Genomic DNA, 25,341 nt, shown 5'->3' with positions numbered 1-25,341 from the left:
TTAAACCTATGTTCCCTGGTGACTGACCCCTCCACCCTGGGAAAGAGTGCCTGCCCATCGACTCTATCCATGCCCCTCATAATCTTGCAGACCTCTATCAAGTCACCACTCAACCTCCGTCTTTTTAATGAAAACAGTCTGAGTCTATTCAGCCTCTCCACGTAGCTAACACCCTCCAGACCAGGCAACATCCTGGTTAACCTCCTCTGCACCCTCTCCAAAGCCTCCACATCTGTGGAATGTGTGGAAATCTTTGCCGTAGAAGGCTGTGGACGCCAAATCACTGAGCATCTTTAAGGCAGAGATAGATAGGTTCTTGATTTATCAGGAGTTTATCAGGGATCAGGAGTTATGGGAAGAAGGCAGGAGAATGGGGATGAGAAAAATATCAGCCATGATTGAATGGCAGAGCAGACTCGATGGGCCTAGTGACCTAATTGTGCTCCTATGTCTTAATGTTGTCATAATATACACACAGGTATATGATGGTGCACAGACAGGCAGTGATTGACACATAGGATGACCAGTGAACACACAGAACACAGCAGCCAGCCAATCACCAGACAGGACACAACCAGTAAAAAGCCAGAGGGCACTAGTTTTTCCGCTGTCTCGGGATCCAGCTTCTGAGACTCATAGACTCATAGAATTTACAGTGCAGAAGGAGGCCATTCGGCCCATCGAGTCTGCACCAGCTCTTGGAAAGAGCACCCTATCCAAGGTCAACACCGCCACCCTATCCCCATAACCCAGTAACCCCACCCAACACAAAGAGCAATTTTGGACACTAAGGGCAATTTATCAGGGCCAATCCACCTAACCTGCACATCTTTGGACTGTGGGAGGAAACCGGAGCACCCCCACGCACACACGGGGAGGATGTGCAGACTCCGCACAGGCAGTGACCCAAGCCGGAATCGAACCTGGGACCCTGGAGCTGTGAAGCAGTTGTGCTATCCACAATGCTACCGTGCTGCCACAGTCAGAGCCTGTGAGCAACAACTAGAACATACACCATGTGGTAGTAAGATAGTCTGGTCAGGTTAGCCTCAGGTCTCCAGTCAAGTCAGCTTAGTGTCAACCCACAGTTAAAGTATGTATAATAGTTAAGAGTTCAATAAAATCGAGTTGCATTTCTTCAAGTGTTGGAAGCCTGTCTCTCTCACTGCTGCAGTGAACGCAGTCCTTGCAGACCCAGCTTACCCAACACATCAATGGTCTTCTAACCCTTGAGGCCTTCCCCGCCCACACAAACTTCAAAATCAGACCGTCCACCTTTCATACCGTCCACCTTCCTATAAAAGGGCAAGGGGACAAAAATCGGGGGGGCGGGGTTCTGAAATACAAAGAAAAACGTTGACAGCAATGTCATCTTCACTGTACCGTCATCTTCACTGTACCTGAACTACCAATACAGCCCACCTCTTAAATACCTCCTCATTCCCTCCACCAGATCCACATCAAATTCAACTTGTGCAGCTGGGCCCAACCCCACGCCACCTGTATCCCAACATAGTGAAAACTCGCTCCTACCAACTGAAACAGCGGTTTCCTCAGCCTCCTCTCCTGCCCCCGTGCTTTGATTGGAAACCCCTTGCTTTTCCCCACATTCAACTTATCCCCCGAAAAGCGGCCAAACTCCCCCAGCATCCCAATGATCCTATCGAAGCAGGTCTGAAATATACAAAAGGAGGCCGTCCGCATACAACAAAACCTAGTGCCCGATCCCCTCCGACCCCGCTTGATGTCGCCTCACTCCCTCGAATTCCTAAGTGTCATTGCCAGCGCCTTAATCACTAAGGCTTTGATTTAATTTATTTTCACATGTCGGTGCAGACTCGATGGGCTGAATGGCCTCCTTCTGCACTGTAAATTCTATGATAATCTATGATTAATCTAGGACAAAGGTTCGGCAGAACATCGTGGGCCGAAGGGCCTGTTCTGTGCTGTATTTTTCTATGTTCTATGTACTGAGGTACAGTGAAAGGTACAGTCCTGACAGATCATTCCACACATGAGGAAACATAGGGCATACGACAATTACACAATGTAAATACATAGACACAGACATCAGGTGAAGCATACGTAGTGTAGTACAGCTCAGTTGAGAGGATGTGTGGAGAGATCAATCCATAAGAGGGTCGTTCAGGGATCTAGTGACAGTTGGGAAGAAGCTGTTTTGATCCCGGCCCCGGGTCACTGTCTGTGAGGTGTTTGTACATCTCCCCCTATCTCTGTGGGTCTCACCCCCACATCTCAAAGATGTGCAGGGTAGGTGGATTGAACATGCTTAATTGACCCTTAATTGGGAAAAAAAAAAGAATTGGGTACTCTTAAAAAAAAAATTAATTCAGGAGTCTGGTAACAGTGGGGAAGGAGCTGTTTTTGAACCTGTTAGTGCATGTTCTCAGACTTTTGTATCTCCTGCCCAATGGAAGATGTTGGAAGAGAGAGTAACCTGGGTGGGACGAGTCTTTGATGATGCTGCCCACTTTGCCAAGGTTAGCGGGAGGTGCAGACAGAGTGAATGGATGTGTCGACAGAGTCAATGGATGTTGGGTGGTTTTACGTGATGGACTGGGCTATGTTCATGACTCTGTAGTTTCCTACGGTCTTGGGCCGAGCAGTTGTGATACCAGGCTGATACAGTCAGATAGGATGCTTTCAATGGTGCATCTGTAAAAATTGGTAAGAGTCAATGTGGAAATGCTGAATTTCCTTTGTTCCTGAGGCAGTATAGGCGCTATTGTGCTTTGTTGGTCGTAGCGTCAACATGGGTGGTCCAGGACAGATTGTTGGTGATGTGTACACTTAGGAATTTGAAGCTGTCAACCATCTTCACCACAGCACCATTAATTCAGACAGGGGTGTGTACGATACTTTGCTTCCAGAAGTGAATGACCAGCTCCTTAGTTTTGCTGACATTGAGAGAGAGATTGTTGTCATTACACCACAGCACTGGGTTCTCTATCTCCCTCCTATACACTGACTCTTCATTGTTTGAGATCCGACCCACTATGGTCATGTCATCTGCAAACCTGTAGATGGAATTGGAGCCAGATTTTGCCACACAGTCGTGTGTGTACAGGGAGTATAGTAGGGAGTTAAATACACAGGGTTGTGGGACCCCAGTATTGAGGACTCCAGTGGAGGAGGTGTTGTTGTTGGTCCTTACTGATTGTGGTCGATGGGTCAGGAAGTCGAGGATCCAGTTGCAGAGGGAAGACCCAAGTCCTAGGTTTTGGAGTTTTGATATGAGCTTGGCTGGGATTAGAGCGCTGAAGGCGGAGCTGTGGTCAATGAATAAGAGTCTAACGTAGGAGTCCTTGTTGTCGAGATGCTCCAAGGGTGATTATTGGGCCAGGGAGATAGCGTCTTCTGGGGACCGGTTGTGGCAGAATGCAAATTGTAGTAAATCATGGTATACTGGGAGTATGGTGGCACAGTAGCAGAGTGGTTAGCACTGATGCTTCACAGCGCCAGGGTCCCAGTTTTGATTCACGCTTGGGTCACTGTCTGTGCGGAGTCTGCACGTTCTCCCTCTGTCTGCGTGGGTTTCCTCCGGGTGCTCCGGTTTCCTCCCACAAGTCCCGAAAGACATACTTGTTAGATGAATTGTACATTCTGAATTCTCCCTTGGTGTACCCGAACAGGTGCCGGAGTGTGGCGACTCGGGGAATGTGGTAGACACCACTGATTGTATAATAGTTCTTATTAGAGGTAATACAGTAGGGCTCCTGTACTGCAGGTATGGGGGTAAATCCCTGCCTGCTGGCTCCGCCCAGTAGGCACAGTATAAATGTGTGTGCACACCGAGCTGCTCCCATTCTGGGAGCAGCTGCAGGAGGCCACACATCTCTGCTTAATAAAGCCTCGATTACTCTCTGCTCTCATCTCGTCGTAATTGATAGTGCATCAATTTATGAAGCAGAGATATTACAGCAATGGAACTACCCGTCAAGCCTGATCGCCTACAGCTGCACTTGCAAGCAGCCAACGCCATGTCGTCCTTCGACCACTGGCTCGCTTGTTTCGAGAGCTACCTCCAATCCGCGACGGACCAACCCTCGGACGCACAGAAGCTCCAGATCCTTTACTCACGGGCGAGCTCCAATATTTTTCCCCTTATCTGGGATGCGCCTACTTACACGGAAGCAATGGAGCTCCTGAAAGGACATTATATTCGCCCGATCAACAAACTGTACGCCAGGCACCTCCTGTCCACGAGACAGCAACTTCCTGGTGAGTCTTTAGACGATTTCTGGCGTGCCCTGCACATCCTGGCAAGGAACTGTGATTACCAGGCAGTTTTGGCAGTCGAATATAATGAATTTTTAATCAGGGACGCTTTTGTTACGGGCATGGGGTCAGTGTACATCCGCCAGCGCCTATTAGAAGGGGTACCTTGCGACCAGGCAGCTCGCAAACTCATTGACAGTAGCCTCCTGTAACGTACAGTCGTACGCTCCCGACGCACGGCACCCTCATGGACATCGTGGGCTCCACCAGCTTCCGCCCCCAGCCCACTCCAAGCCTGCACCACGCGGCAGCCAGCCAACCCCGGGGGGCCCAAATGCTACTTCTGCGGGCAGACCAAACACCCCCGGCAGCGCTGCCCAGTGCGGAGTGTAAACTGCAAAGCCTGCGGAAAGAAGGGACATTTTGCTGCTGTGTGCCAGGCCTGGTCGATCGCTGCAGTTTCTAGGCCCAGCACCCCCGCAGACCATATATGGCCCGTGGGCACTGCCATCTTCCTCCCAGCAGACCACGTGCGGCCCGTGGGCACCGCCATCCTTAACGCCGCCCGCATGTGCGCCGTCACCTTCGGCACCATTTTGGATGGCACCTCAGGACACCGGTTCATTGGGAACATCGTCTGGCCATTTATCGCCTGCCACCGCCGACGACCAGCCCAGAGCCCACCAGCACCAGCTGCAGCTCGCCTCCATCACGTTCGACCAGTCCCAGCCTCACAACCTCATAACCACGACGACGATGGTGAAAGTTCATGGGCACAAGACTTCCTGCCTTCTTGACTCCGGGAGCACGGAAAGCTTCATCCACCCCTCTACGGCAAGGCGATGCTCCCTCGTGGTACACCCCGATACCCAAAGAATTGCCCTGGCCACCGGATCCCATTCCGTGGAAATCCGGGGGTACTGCATCGCCACCCTCACCATCCAGGGTGTAAAGTTCAGCACCTTCCGACTCTACATCCTCCCCAACCTCTGCACCACCCTGTTACTCGGCCTGGATTCGGCCAGTGCAACCTCCAAAGCCTAATTCTAAAATTCGGCGGACCCCTACCACCCCTCACCATATGCGGCCTCACGACCCCCAAGGTCGACCCACCTTCCCTGTTTGCAAACCTCACCCCGGATTGCAAACCCGTCAGCCACCAGGAGCAGAACGGTACAGTGCCCAGGCCAGGACCTTCATCAGGTCAGAGGTCCAGCGGCTACTGCGGTAAGGCATCATCGAGGCCAGCAACAGCCCCTGGAGAGCCCAAGTGGTAGTAGTGAAGACTGGGGAGAAGCACAGGATGGTCATTGACTACAGTCAGACCATCAATCGGTACACGCAGGTTGACACGTACCCCCTCCCACGCATATCTGATATGGTCAATCAGATTGCATCAGTCTTTTCTACAGTAGACCTGAAATCTGCCTACCACCAGCAAGGCGGACCGCCAATACTCTGCGTTCGAAGCAGATGGCCGCCTTTACCATTTCCTTAGGGTTCCTTTCGGCGTCACTAATGGGGTCTCGATCTTCCAACGTGAGATGGACCGAATGGTTGACCGGTACGGACTGCGGGCCACTTTCTCGTACCTAGATAACATCACCATCTACAGCCAAGATCAGCAGGACCACGAAGCTAAACTTCTCAAATTTCTCCACATCGCCAAACTCCTGAACCTCATGTACAATAAGGAGAAGAGCGTGTTCCGCACCAACCGCTTAGCCATCCTTGGCTATGTTGTGGAAAACTGAGTTCTAGGGCCGGATCCCTACTGCATGCTCATGGAACTCCCCCTCCCCCACTGCCCCAAGGCCCTGAAACGATGCCTGGGGTTTTTCTCCTATTATGCCCAGAGGGTCCCTAACTATGCGGACAAGGCCCGCCCACTCATCCACTCCACAGTTTTCCCCCTGACAGCTGAAGCCCGCCAGGCCTTCAACTGCATAAAGGCAGACATCACCAAGGCCACGATGCACGCGGTCGACGAGTCCCTCCCTTTTCAGGTTGAGAGCGATGCATCGGACGTTGTTCTGGCCGCCATCCTCAACCTTGCAGGCAGACCCGTGGCATTCTTTTCCTGCACCCTCCATGCCTCCGAAATTCGGCACTCCTCTGACGAAAAGGAGGCCCAAGCCATCGCGAAGCTGTGCGGCATTGGAGGCATTACATAGCCGGCAGGAGATTCACTCTCCTCACTGACCAACTGTCGGTTGCCATCATGTTTAATAATACACAGCGGGGCAAGATCAAAAATGATAAAATCTTAAGGTGGAGGATCGGGCTCTCCACCTACAATTACAAGATTTTGTATCGCCCTGGGAAGCTCAACGAGCCCCCCGATGCCCTATCCCGAGGTACATGTGCCAGCGCACAAGTGGACCGACTCCGGGCCCTACACGATGCTCTCTGTCACCCGGGGGCACCCGGTTCTTCCACTTTATAAAGGCCCGCAACCTGTCCTACTCCATTGCGGACGTCAGGGCTGTCACCAGAGACTGCCAGGTCTGCGCGGAGTGCAAACCGCACTTCTACCGGCCAGACCGAGCGCACCTGGTGAAGGCCTCCATCCCTTTGAACACCTCAGCATGGACTTCAAAGGGCCCCTCCCCTCCACAGACCAAAACACGCACTTCCTGAACGTGGTCGATGAGTACTCCAGGTTTCCGTTCGCCATCCCATGCCCCGACATGAATTCTGCCACGGTAATTAAAGCACTCAACAGCATCTTCGCCTTGTTCAGTTTCCCCGTTTACGTCCACAGCGACCGGGGATCCTCCTTTATGAGTGATGAGCTGCGTCAGTTCCTGCTCAGCAAGGGTATTGCCTTGAGCAGGACGACCAGGTACAACCCCCGGGGAAACGGGCAGGTGGAGATGGAGAATGGGACGGTCTGGAAGGCCGTCCTGCTGGCCCTGCGGTCTAAAAATCTCCTGGTCTCCCACTGGCAGGAGGTCCTCTCCAATGCGCTCTACTCCATACGGTCACTACTTTGCACTACAACTTATGAAACGTCTCCTTGCCTTCCCCAGGAAGTCGGCCTCCGGGATTTTGCTCCCAACGTGGCTGGCAGCTCCGGGACCCACCCTCCTCCGCAAGCACGTGCGGATCCACAAGGTGGACCCGTTGGTCGAAAGGGTTCAAACCTTCAAACCCGCAGTACGCCTACGTGGCCTACCCCGATGGGCACCAGAACACAGTCTCCCTCAGGGACCTGGCACCAGCTGGATCCCCACCCACGGCCCACCACCCAACACCCCCCCCCCTCCGATTGTCCCGGCGCCACCCACCCTCCCTCCAGCGCACCTTGGTACAGCCCCCACCCCAGGATGATCCGTCCTCCCACTGGTTCCACCAAGGAATGAAGACAAGGACAACACGCTCCTGGAGTCACAGACAACCAAGTCGCCGCCTGCATCACCACCGGGACCGGAGGCGCTCACAGCGGAGGATCAAGGCACCCGACCGGCTGAATTTTTAAATTTTCACCAGACTGTTAACTTTAAATTTTCACAAACCTGTAAATTTTTCCACCACCCCCACTGGACTCTTTTTTAACAGGGGGTGAATGTGGTAGTCACCACTGATTGTATAACAGTTGTTATTAGAGGTAATACGGTATGGCTCCTGTACTACAGGTACAGCTGTAAATCCCTGCCTGCTGGCTCTGCCCAGTAGAGGGAGTATAAATGTGTGTGCACACCGAGCTGCTCCCATTCTGGTAGCAGCTGCAGGAGGCCACACATCTCTGCTTAATAAAGCCTCGATTACTCTCTACTCTCATCTTATCGTAATTGATAGTGCATCAGGGATTTTCACACTAACTTCATTGCAGTGTTAATGTAAGCCTACTTGTGACAATAATAGGTTATTATTATAACGATAGATGTTAAGGCCACTGGACGGCAGTCGTTGAGGCACATTGCCTGGTTCTTATTTGGCACCGGTATGATGGTGGTCTTCTTGAAGTGGGTGGGAACAGAGGAGGGACAGGTTAAAGATGTCTGCAAACACCCGCCAGTTGGATCTTGCAGGATCTGAGTGCATGGCCAGGGACTCCGCCAGGACCCATTGCTTTCCAAAGGCTCGCTTTCAAAAAGGCTGTGACAGTAGATTTGATTTGATTTATTGTGACATGTACTGAAGTACAGTGAAAAGTATTTTTCTGCGGCCGAGGGACTGTACACAGTACTAACATAGTAGACACAAGAATAATCAACAGAGAACATTGACAAATGGTACATCGACAAACAGTGATTGGTTAGTGTGGAACAAGGGGCCAAACAAAGCAAATACATGAGCAGCATAGGGTGTCGTGAATATTGTTGTTACAGGGAGCAGATCAGTCCGAGGGAGGGCGTTGAGGAGTCTGGTAGCTGTGGGGAAGAAGCTGTTCCTATTTCTGGATGTGCGGGTCTTCAGACTTCTGTATCTTCTGCCTGATGGAAGGGTCTGGAAGAAGGCAATGCTTGGGTGGGCGGCGTCTCTGATAATGCTGTCTGCCTTCCTGAGGCAACGAGAGGTGTAGACAGAATCAATATGGGGGTGGCAAGCTTGTGTGGTGCATTGGGCAGAGTTCACCACGCACAGTTTCTTGCAGTCTTGGACCGAGCAGTTGCCATACCAGGCTGTGATGCAGCCGGATAGGATGCTCTCTATCGCGCATCTGTAGAAGATATGGGTGTGTATGAGGCTGTTGGGAATTGACAATGGTTTGTGCTCGAATGCATTGAGTTCATCAGGGAGGGTTGCACTGCTGCCAAAGATTCTACTTGACTTTGCTTTGTAGCCTGTTATGTTGTGCAGCCTTGCCACAACCTAATAATAATAATCACTTATTGTCACAAGTAGGCTTCAATGAAGTTACTGTGAAAAGCCCCTAGTCGCCATATTCCGGCACCTGTTCAGGGAGGCTGAACGGGAATTGAACCCGCCGGAAATCCAGGAGGAGAAAGAGGCAGACGTTATAGCCTTTGCTTCCCTGGTAGCCCGGTGACGGATTCAAGTAGCTTGGAGGGACCCAAAGCCCCCGACGATGGGGACCTGGCTAACTGACATGGCTAGCTTTTTCTGGAGAAAATCAAGTTTGCCTTGAGAGGGTCAATGTTAGGGTTCGCCCAGAGGTCGCAGCCGTTCGTCGACTTCTTTGCGGAAAATTAATAGTCAGCAGAAGCAGGGAGGGGGAGGGGGGCTGGGTGTGAATAAAGGTGGGACCTGTAAGGGAGGAAGATGGCTTTTGCACTATTTTTAGAAATTCATGTACATTGTGTATTTTGTTGTTGTTGTAAAACCATAATAAATACCTCAATAAAATGTCTAGAATAAAAAAACTTATTTAACAGTTTGAGTTTGCACATTCTTCCCGTTTGCGGGGTTTCGCCCTCACAACCCAAATATGTGCAGTTTAGGTGGATTGGCCACGCTAACTTGCCCCTTACTTGGAAAAAATGATTTGGGTACTCTAAATTTATATTAAAATAACAGTCTCCTATGCGGCACCTTGTCAAAGGCCTTCTGGAAATCTAAATAAATCACGTCCACTAGTCTAACTTTTTTTTTTATAAATAATTTTTATTGAAATTTTTACAAAATATAAACATCTTAACTCTATTAACGTACAACCGCTAACTTCCTTGTTACCTCCTCAAAGAACTCTAACAGATTTGTCAGACATGACCTCCCCTTGACAAAGCCGAGCTGACTCAGTTCTATTTTATCATGCCTTTCCAAGTACTCTGCAATCTCATCTTTAATAATGGACTCTAAGGCGGCATGTGGCACAGTGGTTAGCATTGCTGCCTATGGCGCTGAGGGGTTTGAATCCTGGCCCTGGGTCACTGTCCGTGTAGAGTTTGCACATTCTCCCCGTGTCTGCATGGGTTTCACCCCCACAACCCAAAGATGTGCAGGGTAGGTAGATTGGCCACGCTAAATTGCCCCTTATTTGGAAAAATATATAATTGGGTACTCTAAATTTATTATTAAAAAAACAAAAAAAAAAATGGACTCTAAATTACCGAAGTGCAGCTAACCGGACTATAATTTTCCATCTTCTGCCTCCCTCCGTTCTTAAACAGCGGTGTTGCATTAGCCATTTTCCAGTCCTCTGGTGAAGCCGACTCGTGACAATAAGCGATTTTCAGTTCATTTTTGGGCAGCAGGGTAGCATGGTGGTTAGCATAAATGCTTCACAGCTCCAGGGTCCCAGGTTCGATTCCCGGCTGGGTCACTGTCTGTGTGGAGTCTGCACGTCCTCCCCCTGTGTGCGTGGGTTTCCTCCGGGTGCTCTGGTTTCCTCCCACAGTCCAAAGATGTGCGGGTTAGGTGGATTGGCCATGCTAAATTGCCCGTAGTGTCCTAATAAAAGTAAGGTTAAGGGTGGGTTGTTGGGTTATGGGTATAGGGTGGATACGGGGTTTGAGTAGGGTGATCATGGCTCGGCACAACATTGAGGGCTGAAGGGCCTGTTCTGTGCTGTTCTATGTTCTATGTTCCTGCCTCCAGTGATTCCTGAAAGATCACCACCAATGCCTCCACAATTTCCTCAACTATCTCGTTTAGAACCATCCGGCCCAGGTGCTTTATCCATTTTGAGACCAAGAGACAATACCAGACTAAGCTAAAGGCATAGACTAATGAGACAGACTCTCGTCGGTTGTGGCAAGGCTTAAACAATATAATGGGCTACAAAGCAAAGACAAGTGGAATCTCTGGCAACAGATTATCACTGCCTGATGAACTCAATGCATTCTATGCTCATTTTGAGCACGAAACCAACAAACCATTGTCAACTGCCCCAGTAGCCTAGGGGACACACATACCTACTGTCACAGCATCTGAAGTCAGAGCAGCCTTCTTGAAAGTCTACTCTCGGAAAGCAATAACTCCTGACGGAGTGCCTGGTCATGCACCCAGATCTTGTGCGGACCAATTGGCTGAACTCAATGCATTCTGTGCTCGTTTCGAGCAGGAAGCCAACAAACCATTGTCAACTGCCCAACAGCCTCGGACACGCACATAGCTACTGTCACAGCCCCTGACGTCAAATTAGCCTTCTTGAAAGTGAACCTTTGGAAAACAACAGGTCCTGACCGAGTCCCTAATCGTGCACTGAGATCCTGTACGGACCAACTGGTGGGTGTGTTTGCGGACATTTCAACCTCTCCTTACTCCATTCTAAGTTTTTCACCTGCTTCAAGAAGATCACCATCATACCGATGCCAAAGAAGAGCCTAAATGACTACTGTCCGGTGGCCTTGACATCTTTCATTATGAAGTGCTGAGAGGTTGGTCATGAGACACATCAACTCCATACTCCCAGAATGCCTTGATCCACCGCAATTCAAATATTGCTACAACCAGTTAACAGCAGACGTTTTATCCCTGGCCCTACGCTCATCCCTGGAGCATCTCGACAACAAGGACTCCCATTCATTGACTACAACTCTGCCTGCAACACGATAATCCCAGCCACGTTCATATCATTACTCCAAACCAGACTCCAGACTTAGCTTCTCCCTCTGCAACTGGATCCTCAACTTCCTGACCCATAGGCCACTATCAGTAAAGATAAACACACCTCTGCGACGATAGTCTTCAATACAAAGCGGCGTACTTAGCTCCCTATTGTACTCCCTATACACACATGACTGTGTGGCAAATTTCAGCTCCAACTCCATCTATAGGTTTGCTGTTGACATGACCATAATGGGTCGGATCGCAAACAATAATGAGTCAGAGTATAGGAGGGAGATAGAGAACCTAGTGGCATGGTGTAACGACAACAATCTCTCCCTCAATGTCATCAAAACTAAGAAGCTGGTCATTGACTTCAGGAAGCGAAGTGTCATACACATTCCTGTCTGTATCAATGGTGCCGAGGTGGAGATACATACATACATAGAATTTACAGTGCAGAAGGAGGCCATTCGGCCCATCGAGTCTGCACCGGCTCCTGGAAAGAGCACCTTTCCCAAGGTTAACACCTCCACCCTATCCCCATAACCCAGTAACCCTACCCAACACTAAGGGCAATTTTGGACACTAACGGCAATTTATCATGGCCAATCCACCTAACCTGCACATCTTTGGACTGTGGGAGGAAACCGGAGCACCCGCAGGAAACCCACGCACACACGGGGAGGATGTGCAGACTCCGCACAGACAGTGACCCAAGCCGGAATCGAACCTGGGACCCTGGAGCTGTGAAGCGATTGTGCTATCCACAATGTTACCGTGCTGCCCCAGCTTCAAATTCCTAGGTGTACACATCACCAACAATCTGGCCTGCTCCACCTACATCAGTGCTACGACCAAGAAAGCACAACAGCATCTATACTTCCTCAGGAAACTAAGGAAATAAGGCATATCCACATTGACTCTTAACAATTTTTACAGATGCACCACAGAAAGCATCACACCTGGCTGCATCACAACTGCTCTACCTAAGACCGTAAGAAACTACAGAGTTATGAACACAGCCCAGTCCACCACGGGAAATCGCCTCCACCCATTGACTCTGTCTACACCTCCCGCAGTCTTGGGAAAGCAGTCAGCATAAGCAAAGACCCCGCCCACCCGGGTTATTCTCTCTTCCCTTGGGCAGAAGGTACAAAAGTCTGAGTACACACAATTACAGATTCAAAGTCAGCTTCTCCCCCACTGTTACCAGGCTCCCGAATGGCCCTCTTATGGACTGAACTGATCTCTCCAGACATCTGTCTGCACTGTATGCAGAACAATACTTTTCACTGTACCTCCGTACACGTGACAATAAATTTAAATCTAAACCAATCACAGAATGATCATGCACCCCTTGAACCAATGAAGAATTAGCAGGAGCTTTGACAAAGGGTCATATGGACTCGAAACGTTAGCTTTTTCTCTGCCGAAAGATGCTGCCAGACCTGCTGAGATTTTCCTGCATTTTCTTTTTGGTTGGAGAATTAGCCTTGCCTCACTTAGGCCAATCAGAAAATAACATCATTGATGAAGTTGTGGGTTGTGGCTTGGAAAGGGTTAATAAAAAGCAACTTTCAGTGAGAAAGGCATGCACCAAATTTGAAAGTGAAATTTGCAGAGCCTGCTGTCCACAGGGAAGCAGAAGACCCTCTGTGGTTATGGGGAGAGGACAGAAGCCGATTGACACCCTGCGCCCAAGCTGAACTGGAAAGCATTCATCCCTGAATTTAACTTTTAGAGTAAAATCTACAATTTCAAATCAGCTGTAAAAGAAAAATAAATGTATTGTGAGTGTTCAGCAACGTTGATCCCCTCAGAACATCCCAAAGTGATTTAGTCAGTGATGTATTTTGGAAGGAAGCATGAAGAGAGGCAAAATAAACACAGGGACCTGGGAGTGCCTGTATACAAATTTTGACTGTGACAGGACAAGTTGATCAAGCCGCTTAAACATAAAACTGATGGAGTCCTCAGTTTATTAATGGAGACAGGAGTACAAAAGCAAGGAATCTTTATAAATAACTGATTAATCCTCAGCTGAAATTGTGTGTTCAATTCTGGGCCCCACTCTTTAGGAAAGATGTCAAGGTCTTGGAGACGGAGCAAGGAACATTTCCCAGAATAGTTTCAAGGATGAGGGAATTTCTGTTCTGTGGAGAGACTGGCTAAGATGGAATAGTTCTCGTCATAGCAGAGAAGGTTAAGGAGTGATTTAATAGAGCTGTGGACATTGCTGAGGAGTTTTCATCCACATCGGGAGAAATTGTTTCCATTGGCAGGATGGCTGGTAACCGCTGAGCACAGCTTTAAAATAATTGGGTAAATATCCAGGATGGGGATGAGGAGAGATTATTTTATGTAATGAATTATGCTGATCTAGAACACAATGTCTGAATGACTTGTGGAAACAGATCCAGTCATCACTTTCCAAAGTGATTTGGACTGATCGCTCTGTGTTCACAGATACGCAGTGCGCATTCGGCTGCCATGGCAACACACATTCCATTTGCTGGTTCAGGGGCTTGAGTGTAACTTTCACTTTGAAAGTTTCATCATTCATTATACATTAGGCTGCACCTAGACCTGTCTTTGACACTCCCAGTGAAGAGATTATATGGATGGATGATGACTTTGAGAAGTTCTTCACAGTCTGACGTGATTTTCCCTCTCAAAAGGTCATTCATTTAACTGAATTCCGTGGGTTTATATCAATCATTTATTCAATTGTACATTAACAAGGGACAGGTATTCAAGGTAATTCCTCCTGTTTCCATTACAAATCTATGAAGTTATTTTATGGCTCATCACTTCCTGGGACATCTGTTTAACCTTTACTCAGACAGTGGTGTTGGGACATGAACACCCCCACCCTATCAAGTTTGTCTTGTTTCAGGGTCTGTGCTAGAGACACGTCCTTGGCAGAGATAACAGACTCACACTGTCCTGTGTTTGTAAACCCAGGAAGCTTTCTGCATTACGGAGAGAGAGATTACTATAATATTCGACACATTTCTGAAGATTTTATCAGGCTATTAGACAAATGAAAGTTCATGCACAGACTTTAAAGATTCTCCAGCTCCCTGTTCACGTTGTGGATATTTTCTTTTTTTTTTTTTTAAATGATTTTTATTCAGATTTTTATCAAAACAAAACTTTTGACATAACCATTAACAACATTTAACAGAACAAGGTGAATGTTAACATTATATAAAGAAAGAAAACAAGACTATGCAACATTTCCCCCCCCCCCCCCCCCCCCGCTGGAATGCTCGCCTACAAAGTCGAGGAATGGCTGCCACCTCTGAGAGAACCCCGTCAGGGACCCTCTCAAAGCAAACTTTATTTTCTCCAGACTGAGAAACTCAGCCATGTCACTAATCCAGATCTCTACACTTGGTGGCTTCGAGTCCCTCCACATTAAAAGGATCCACCTCCGGGCTACCAGGGAGGCAAAGGCCAAACCTCAGCCTTTTCCACTTCCTGAACTCCCGGATCGTCTTACACACCAAAGATCGCTATCTCTGGACTCGGCCCCACCCACGTATTTAAGATCTTGGACATTGCCTTAGCACATCCCTGCCAGAATCCTTTGACAGCCGGACATGCCCAGAACATATGGACATGGTTCGCTGGGCTTCCCGCACATCTCACACATCATTCCTCAACCCCAAAGAACTTGCTCATTCTCGCTGCCGTCATTTGTGCCCGATGGACCACCTTAAACTGGATTAAGCTAAGCCTGGCACATGATGAAGAGGAGTTAACCCTGTTTAGGGCATCCGCCCACAGGCCCGCATCCAGCTCCCCGCCTAGCTCCTCCTCCCGCTTGCCCTTAAGTTCCACCACTGGGGCTTCCTCCGCCTCCTGAAGTTCCTGGTAGATGTCCAACACCTTCCCCTCCCCTACCAAGGTGCCGGAGACCACCCTATCCTGTATCCTACGTGGGGTTAGCAACGGAAATGTCACCACCTGTTTTTTAGAAAGGCGCGTACCTGAAGGTATCTGACGGCATTTCCAGGGGGCAGATTAAATTTCACCTCCAGCGCTTTCAAGCTGGGAAAAGTCCCGTCTATGAACAGGTCCCCCATCCTTTTAATACCTGCCCTATGCCAGCTTTGAAACCCTCCATCTATCTTGCCCAGGACAAATCTGTGGTTGTTGCGTATCGGGGTCCAAACTGTGGTTCCACCTCCCTGTGTCTTCTCCACTGACCCCAGATCCTTAGTGCCGCCGCCACCGGACTTGAGGAGTAGCGCGCCGGCGAGAATGGCAGAGATGCCATTACGAGTGCCCCTAAGCTGGTGCCCTTACATGAGGCCGCCTCCAACTGCTCCCACGTCAACCCCTCCCCCAATACCCATTTCCTAATCATGGCTATATTAGCTGCCCAGTAGTAGCTGCAAAGATTCGGCAGCGCCAGCCCACGCACCCTCCAACCCCGACTGCGCTCTACATACAGTCTCTTTATTCGCGGGGTCTTATTTGCCCATACAAATCTCGAAATGATCTTGTTCACCCGCTTAAAAAAGGACTTGGGGATGACGATGGGAAGGCACTGGAAGATAAACAAAAATCTGGGGAGGACCGTCTTCTTAGCGGTCTGCACCCTCCCCGCTAGAGAAATCGGGAGCATGTCCAACCCTTTAAAGTCCCCCTCCATCTGCTCTACCAGCCGGGACAAGTTAAGCTTCTGTAGGGCATCCCAGTTTCGAGCCACCTGTATGTCTAGGTACCGAAAGCTCTTTTCTACCATCTTAAGCGGAAGCTCCCCCAGTCCCTTTTCCTGCCCTTTAGCTTGGATCACGAACATCTCGCTTTTCTTTTCGTTTAATTTGTACCCCGAAAAATTACCAAAGTAGCTCAGAATCTGCATGACCTCCCCATCCCCTCCCCGAAATATACAGGAGCAGATCATCCGCATAGAGCGAGACCCGATGCTCCTCCCCCCCGAACCAACCCCTGCCAATTCTTTGAAGCCCGCATCACGATGGCCAACGGCTCTATTGCAAGGATGAATAGTAACCCCTGTCTCATCCCTCGGTGAAGCCTAAAATACTCCGATCTCACCCTGTTCGTGCATACACTTGCTACGGGGGCCTGATATAGTCATTGGACCCACCCCATGAATCCCTCACCGAATCCAAACCTTCTTAGCGTTTCCGACAGGTACTCCCATTCCACCCGGTCAAAGGCTTTCTCTGCATCCACCGCAGCCACTACTTCTGCCTCCCCTCCTTCTGAGGGCATCATAATAATGTTTAGGAGCCTCCGTACATTGGAGTTCAATTGCCTGCCCTTAACGAAGCCTGTCTGATCCTCCCCTATCACCCCTGGGACACAGTCCTCTATTCTAGCAGCCAAAATCTTGGCCAGCAATTTGGCATCTACGTTCAAGAGCGATATCGGTCTGTAGGACCCACATTGTAGCAGATCTTTCTCCCGTTTGAGAATGAGAGAGATCGAGGCCTGTGACATTGTTGGGGGGAGGGTCCCTCTCTCTTTAGCCTCATTAAAGGTCCTTAGCAGAAGTGGACTCAACAGTTCCGAAGATTTCTTGTAGAATTCTACAGGATAGCCATCCGGCCTTGCCCGTTTGCATATTTCCTAGGCCCTTAACAATCTCCTCCAACTCTATCGGGGCCCCCAGTCCCTCCACCAGATCCTCTTCCATCTTTGGAAACCTCAATTGGTCCATAAATTGCTTGATCCCTTCCCCTCCAATCGGGGGTTCTGACTAGTACATTTTACCATAAAACACCTTAAAGACTTTGTTCACCTCCTCTGGGTCCAAGACCGTGTTACTTTCCTGATCCCTAACTCTCCCAATTTCCTTGGCCGCCTCTCTCCTACGAAGTTGGTGCGCCAGCATTCTGCTCGCTTTTTCCCCATCCTCATAGGCTGCCCCTTTAACCTTCCTCAGCTGTGGTCAGCTTTCCCTGTGGTCAGCAGATCAAACTCCACCTGCAGTCTCCGGCGCTCCTTCAGTAGCCCCGTCTCAGGGGTCTCCGTGCAGCTCCTCTCTACTCTGAGCATCTCCTCAACTAGCCTCTCTCTCTCTGCTTTCTTTCATCTCCCTATGAGATCTGATAGAAATTAACTCCCCTCTAATAACTGCCTTCAGAGACTCCCAAACCGTAGTCACTGTTACCTCTCCCGTATCGTTTGTTTCCAAGTAGTTTTGGATGTTCCTTTTTATCCGCCCACAAACCTCGTCATCCGCTAGCAGTCCCACATCTAGCCTCCGGAGTGGGCGCTGCCCTCTCTCTTCACCAAGACGCAGGTCCACCCAGTGCAGAGAATGGTCAGAGACTGCAATGGCCGAGTATTCCGTCCCCTCCACCCTTGGGATTAACGCCCTGCTCACAACAAAAAAATCTATACGAGAATAAACTTTGTGGACGTGGGAGGAAAAAAAGAGAACTTCTTCGCCCTCGGCTGAGCGAACCTCCCTGGGTCTACGCCCCCAACTGCTCCATGAAACCCCTCAATTCCTTAGCCGCTGCCGGCCGCTTTCCTGACCTGGACTTTGACCGGTCCAATACCGGGTCAATGACTGTGTTGAAGTAACTCCCCATGATCAAATTATGTGAGTCTAAGTCAGGAATTTTTCCCAGCATGCGTCTCATGAATTCCACGTCATCCCAGTTTGGGGAGTAGACGTTCATGAGCACCACCCTGGTCCCCAGCAGCTTCCCACTCACCATTATGTATCTGTCCCCTTTATCAGTTACAATACTCCCTGCCTCAAATGCCACCGTTTACTGACCAGAATTGCTACCACTCTGGTCTTTGAATCCAGCCCCGAGTGGAACACCTGGCCCACCCACCCTTTTCTCAATCTTGTTTGATCTGCGAGTTTTAGATGCGTCTCCTGTAGCATGGCTACGTCTGCCTTTAACCCCTTTAGTTGCAAGAACACGCAAGCCCTCTTGACCGGCCCATTCAGACCCCTCACATTCCACGTGATCAGTCTGGATGGCCGGGTAGCCATCCCCCTTTTTCGGCCAGCCCCAAGTGGGAGCCCCAGCCCCCGCTTACTCGAGCCCTCCCACTGGAGGCCCCCCCCCGCCCGACTCTCCATCTGTTCCCCAAAGTTGGCTCCTCTTCTGTCAGCAAAGCAGCATCCCACCTTCCCTCCCTCCCCCAGCAGCCCCGCGATCCCAATCCCCCAAGTCAAGCACCAGCTTAACACTAACTCTCCCCCCATTACGCTTCCGTGAGTCAGCTGACCCATGCTGACCTCGGACGCTCCCACCTCTGACTCCAATTATCCTGCTGCCTCGTTATTTGGGCCCCTCTCTTCCTATGGAAAGCCCAATTTAACCGCCTGTACAGCCCCCAAAGAATATCCCCCCCCCCCCCAGTGAAACAAGAAACAAACCCCGGGCGTTAACCCGGCCCCACAAAAGAAACGGCTCCAGATGCCTGGAGCAGCCCTAGGTATAGGGCCCCTCTCCCCCCTGTGGCTGAACTCTGCAAAAGCAGACAGCATGGCCAGAAAAACAGGGAACAAAAAAGGGAAACAACATAACATAGCTCCCTCCAGCCACCTCCCCAGCCCCCTCAATTAACATTACTCCCAATCTTATGTTAGGACAGCATCATGTTACACATCCCCACCAGAGCATATCATCAAAGTGTGGCAGTCCTTTAGCTCGAGTCCAACTTTTCCTGTTTGATAATTGTCCACGCCTCGTCCGGTGTATCAAAGTAATGGTGGCGGTCTTGATACGTGTCCCAAAGCCTCGCCGGATGCAGCAGCCCGAACTTCACCCCTTTGCTGTGGAGGGCCGTCTTACCACGGTTGAATCCAGCGCACCTCTTGGCCAGTTCTGCTCCCAGGTCCTGGTATATGCGAATTACGCTGTTCTCCCACCTGCTGCTCCGCTCCTTTTTAGCCCATCGCATGACACGTTCCTTGTCCGAGAAGCGGTGGAATCATACCACCATAGCCCTCGGCGGTTCGTTAGTCTTGGGCTTCCTTGTGAGGACTCTGTGCCGAGGGAATGCCCCCGTCCCCATCAGAGTCCCCAGCAACGTAGTCACAAATGCGCTCGCGACCGACCCCTCTGCACCCTCAGGGAGGCCCAGAATTTGCAGGTTTTGTCTCCTGGACCTGTTTTCAAGGTCTCCCAATCTCTCCTGCCACCTCTTATGCAAGGCATCGTGCGCCTCCACCCTGACGGCCAGACCAAGTATTTCATCTTCGTTATCCAAGACCTTTCTCTCAATCTCCTTGATCGCCTTCTCCTGCATCTTCTGGGTCTCCACCATCTTCTCCATTGAGGCCTTCATCAGAGCCAGCATCTCCGTTTTCAGGTCTGCCAAACAGCTTCTGAGGAACTCCTGCTGTTCCCGCGACCACTGGGCCCACGCTGCCTGATCCAAGCCGGCCGCCATTTTGTGTTCCCGCACCCATTCTACCCGCTTCTCAGCACTCGCTTGCTTTGTCGCTCTGCTCCTGGGCCCCTCCATAAACCGATGCGGGGAATCTTACCAGCGTTGCTTGCCCCGCCAACTTTCACTGAGGAGGAGCCGCTGAAACTCCTAAAAAGGGCCCACAAGTCCGTTCGCGGCGGGAGCTGCCGAGTACGCAACCTACCCTCGCATGGCCGCCACCGGAAGTTCCGTTGTGGATACTTTCTAACTGCTTCTGAACCTTATTCAAATTAATTTTTCCTTTCTGAGCCTCTCTAGAAATCCTCTTATCCAATACCCAGGATATCTCTCAACCCTAGCCTTTTTTCTCAGACTATCTTATATTTGGTGGGGTTACGGGATAGGGTGGAGTCGTGGGCTTAAGTAAGGTACTCTTTCCAAGGGCCGGTGCAGACTCGATGGGCCAAATGGCCTCCTTCTGCATTGTAAATTGTATGAATCTATGATCTATTAATCATTCCCTGTAACATGTCAATGCTATTGTATACTCCTGCTATCACTTAGGAACTTCTCCATTCACGTTTAAATAAGACTTGCTTCTCAAGTCTATTAGCTCGACCACTGTGAACCTATTCCTATCACCACTTGAAAGATTTAGAGAGGGGGTTGAGCTCAGATGTGATTTTAAAGTGGTTTATTGAGAAGGAACAGTTTAAATATTATGCAGAAGTTAAATAGACATAAAAACGCACAACCTGTGTCAGGTGAGAACAATATACTGGTCCCGGAGGACAAACGGATGGAAGACGCAGAGTGAGAGCTGGTCTCCATAGCGATAGAAAATAATGGTCTCCGTAGCTGGTGGCCGCAGTGTCCTCTGAACGGTTAACTGGTGTGAGCCAGAGTCTGGGTGTTGGGCTGAAGCCAGTACGGATCACTTCAAAATATCTTTGCTCTTGAGAGCCTGTTTTAACCTATTTTTTAAAAATTTAGAATACCCAGTTCTATTTTTCCTAATTAAGGGCAATTTAGCCTGGCCAATCCACCTACCCTGCACATCTTTGGGTTGTGGGGGTGAGACCCACGCAGACACAGGGAGGATGTGCAAACTCCACACGGACAGTGACCCGGGGCTGGGATTGAGCCCAGGTCCTCGGTGCCGTGAGACAGCAGTGCTAACCACTGTGCCACCATGCCACCCATCTGTTTTAACCTTTACACAGACAGTTGGTTTATGTATGGGTCATGCGATCCAATTGTAACAGGGTTAGAAATGTCTTGTTTCAGGGCCTGTACTAGAGACATGTCCTTGGCAGAGATAACAGGCCTGCCCTGTGTTTGTCAGCCAGCAAGCTGTTATGGAAGCTTTCTTCAAAAGTCCGAGAGAGAGTGAGATATTTCAATAATATTACATAAATGTCTGAAGAATTTATAAGGTTATTGGCACAGATTTCGGACAGTCCATTATTTTGTTTGCACTTGTCTCCTTTCCCATGCTGAGGGGATTTCTGTCCTGGGCGAGAGGGATAACATTTGGGAACTCTCAATTCTCCACCAATTCCCATAAGCCTTCTTCCTGCTGGATTATGGAGGTGTCACTATGTGTAATGTGAAAGTCAGTAAGAAGTGTCAGGAAGGATTAATCAGCACTGTCTAATTGATTATGTTAATCATTGGAACCTCTCACACACTGAATTGTAGAGTTCACATGAAATATCAATTTTGGATTGAAGTAAAAGTTCAGAATCTTGTTGTAAACTAATTTCGGATGAGAGTTCCTGAATTATGGGGTAAGATCACAGACAGCAGTTCTTCGTGGAACACTGCAACCCCGAAAACAATCGGCTACAGATCCAGTATATTAAACTCCAGCCCAGTTACAGGGATTATTAACATGTGCAGAAACAAACCCCAACTGTCAGAATGAACATGGTTCAGTCCTGGATGTGATCAACAGCAGCAATAACAATCAAATCCCAGCAGTCACTTGTGAACTCGTTGGTGTGTCTGCAAGTTCGATGACTGAGTGAATCGCTTCCCGCACTTTGAGCAGGTGAACGGCCTCTCCCCAGTGTGGACTCGCTGGTGTGTCTGCAAGTCAGAGGACTGAATGAATCCTTTCCCACACTCAGCGCAGGTAAATGGCCTCTCCCCAGTGTGAACTCGCTGATGTTTCTGCAGGTCAGAGGGCCCAGTGAACCCCTTCCCACACTCAGAGCAACTGAACGGTCTCTCTCCACTATGAACTCGCTGGTGGGTCCGCAGGTCGGATGACTGAGTGAATCCCTTCCCACACTCGGAGCAGGTGAATGGTCTCTCTCCAGTGTGAAATCGCTGGTGTACAGTGCGTTCGGATGAAGACCTAAATCTCTTTCCACAGGAAGCGCACCTGAATGGCTTCTCCTCAGTGTGAATTCGCTGGTGCTTCAGTAGGTCAGAGGACCCAGTGAAGCCTTTCCCACAGACAGGGCAAGTGAACGGTCTCGCTCCAGAGTGAATCCGCTGGTGTGTCAGCAAATTAGATGACTGTGTGAATCCTTTCTCACACACGGAGCAGATGAACGGCCTCTCCCCAGTGTGAGTGCGCCGATGGTTTTCCAGCTGGGATGCATAATTGAATCCTTTCCCACAATCCTCACATTTCCACGGTTTCTCCATGGTGCCGGTGTCCCTGTGTTTCTCCAGGTTGGATGATCATTTGGCTCAGTCTGCAAACTCTCTTCCTCTGATCTCCTGTAAACTGAGTTTAAAAAAGTCATCACTGTCAGTGCAGGGTAGCAATTCAGTACAGACAATTCCAGTTTGTTGCAAATCTCTGACCCACGCATTCTCCCTCTTCTCTATGCTTAAATCCAAATAACATTTTTGACAATTCTTTCTGTATTTTTTAACAAAATTGAACCACTGGAGATAACTGGGGGGGGGGGGGGGGGGAAGAGAGAGAGAGAGAGAGAGAGAGAGAGAGAGAGAGAGAGAGAGAGAGAGAGAGGAGGGGGGGGGGGGGGAGAGGAGGGGGGGGGGGGGGGGGAAGTGGAGGGGGAGAAGTGGAGGGGGGGGAGGTGGAGGGGGGGGGGGGGAAATCACACAATGTTTTGGCCTCAAATTCTTTCTGTGGAAGTGAATTCCACAGATTCACCACTCTCTCGGTGAAGAGATTTCTCCTTATCTCAGTCCTAAAACGTTTAGCCCTTATTCTCAAACTATGCCCTAGTTCTGGACCCCCACCATCAAGAACATTCTTTCTCAATCTACCCTGTTAGAAGTTTGTAAGTTTATTTGAGATCCCCCCTCACTCTTCCAAACTCCAATGAATATAATCCTAACCAATTTAGTCTCTCCTCATATGACAGTTCTGCCATCCCAGGAATCAGCCTGGTAAACGTTCGCTGCACTCCCTCCATAGCAGAACGTCCTTCCTCAGATAAAGACATGCCCTATACAATTGCAGTAAAGCATCTTTAATCCTATACTCAAATCCTCTAGCTATGAAGGCTAACATACTATTTGCCTTCTTTACTGCCTGCTGTACCTGTGCAATTGCTTTCAGCGACTGATGCACAAGGTCACCAAAGTCGCGCTGAGTATCCACCTCGCCCAATTTACATCCATTCAAATAATAACATGCCTTCCTATTTTTGCTCCCCTCACGTTTATCCACATTATACTGCATCTGCCATGCATGTATCCAGTCACTCAGCTGTCCAAATCCCACTGAAGTATCTCCGCATCCTCCTCACAGCTCAACCTCCCACCCAAATTTGTATCATCTACAAATCTGGAGATAATACATGACAGTTTGGGTCTTAGCACAGATCCCTGCATTATTCACTAGTCATTGCCTGCCAATCAGAAAAAGACCCATTTATTCCGACTTTTGCTTTCTATCTGCTCACCAGCTTTCCATCCATCTTAAGACACTACCGGTAATCCCATGCGCTTTAACTTTACATATTAATCAGCTACGTGAGACCTTGTTGAAAGCCTTCCGAAAGTCTAAATAAACCACATCCACTGGTTCTCTCTGGTAAACTCTACTAGTTACATCTTCAAAGAATTTGAGTAAATTTGTCAAGCATGATTTTCCTTTCAGAAATCCATGCTGACTTTGTCTGATTTCCAAACTGCTTTTGAAATGCTGTGCTATGAAATCCTTGATAATTGACTCCAGCAACCTCCCTACTGCTGACGTTAGGCTCACTAATCTATATTTCCCTGTTTTCTCTCTACCTCACTTTTTGAACAGTAAGATGTCTTAAAACATCAGGTTAAAGTCCAACAGGTTTGTTTCAAATCACTAGCTTTCGGAGCACTGCTCCTTCCTCAGGTGAATGGCCCATTCTCCTTCCTCAGGTGAATACATTCGCTACTCTCCAACCAATAATTTTGGAAAATGACCACCAATGGATCTACTATTACTAGGACCACTTCTTTAAGTACTTTGGAATGAAGTGCTTCATAATTCTGTTAGATTCAAGATTGTTATAGAAAAGGACAAGGATGGGCCTGAAATCAAAGTTCTAAACTGGGGGAAGATCAGATGTGATTTAGTGAGAGTGGACTGGGAGCAGACACTTTTAGATAAATCTGTGACGGGTGGGACACATTCAAGAAGGAAATAGGGAGAGTACCGGGCCAACATATTCCAATCAAGAAAAAGGGTGGGACCAACAAATCCAGTGAACCCTGAATATCGAGGGATATACAGCATTGGATAAGGGGAGAAAGACCTGGTTTTGGCAGATATTGAGGGCCTAAAACAGCAGAAGCCCTTGAGTCATATACAATGTGCAAGAGGGAACTTAAAAAGGAAATTAGGAGAGCTAACAGGGGGCATGAAAGGATACTGGCAAGTAAAATAAAGGACATTTCTAAATTGTTTTACAAGTACATTAAAGGTAAAAGGATAACTAGGGAAAGAGTAGGGCCCAGTGGTAACTTGTGTGTGGAGCCGGAGGGCGTAGGTAGGGTTCTAAATGAATACAGTGTGTTGGTGTTCACTAGTGAAAAGGCCGGTGTGGGTACAGAAATCAGGGAGAAGGACTGTGAAAAAATTAAAGAAATTAACATTGACAGAGAAGAGGTTCAGAGTGCTCTGGCAGGCTTCAAAGTAGACAAATATCCAGGGCCAGATGAAGGCTCAGTTAGGGCATTTGAGAGTTACAAGTTAGCCAGGAAGGACCTAAAGGGAGAGTTAAGAAGAGCGAGGAGAGGATACGAAAGGTCGTTGGCGGATAGGATCAAGGAAAACCCTAAGGCTTTCTA

General features: G+C 49.1%; 1 protein-coding gene across 1 annotated transcript in view; it reads right to left on the bottom strand.

Annotated features, from left to right (window-relative positions):
* Positions 1–20,758: 20,758 nt before the first annotated feature.
* LOC119951444 (gastrula zinc finger protein XlCGF57.1-like) overlaps positions 20,759–25,341 on the bottom strand; it is a 41,256-nt gene continuing 36,673 nt past the window's right edge. Inside the window, exon 3 of the mRNA XM_038774643.1 lies at positions 20,759–22,750. Within this exon, the coding sequence (XP_038630571.1) occupies positions 22,063–22,750 (688 nt within the window). The 3' untranslated portion in view covers positions 20,759–22,062. The remainder of the gene's footprint in view (positions 22,751–25,341) is intronic.

This window comes from Scyliorhinus canicula, chromosome 17, assembly GCF_902713615.1.
Source record: "Scyliorhinus canicula chromosome 17, sScyCan1.1, whole genome shotgun sequence".
Taxonomy (NCBI): domain Eukaryota; kingdom Metazoa; phylum Chordata; class Chondrichthyes; order Carcharhiniformes; family Scyliorhinidae; genus Scyliorhinus; species Scyliorhinus canicula.
Note: the sequence above shows the minus strand (reverse complement) of the source record. Positions and strands in the feature narration are given on the sequence as shown.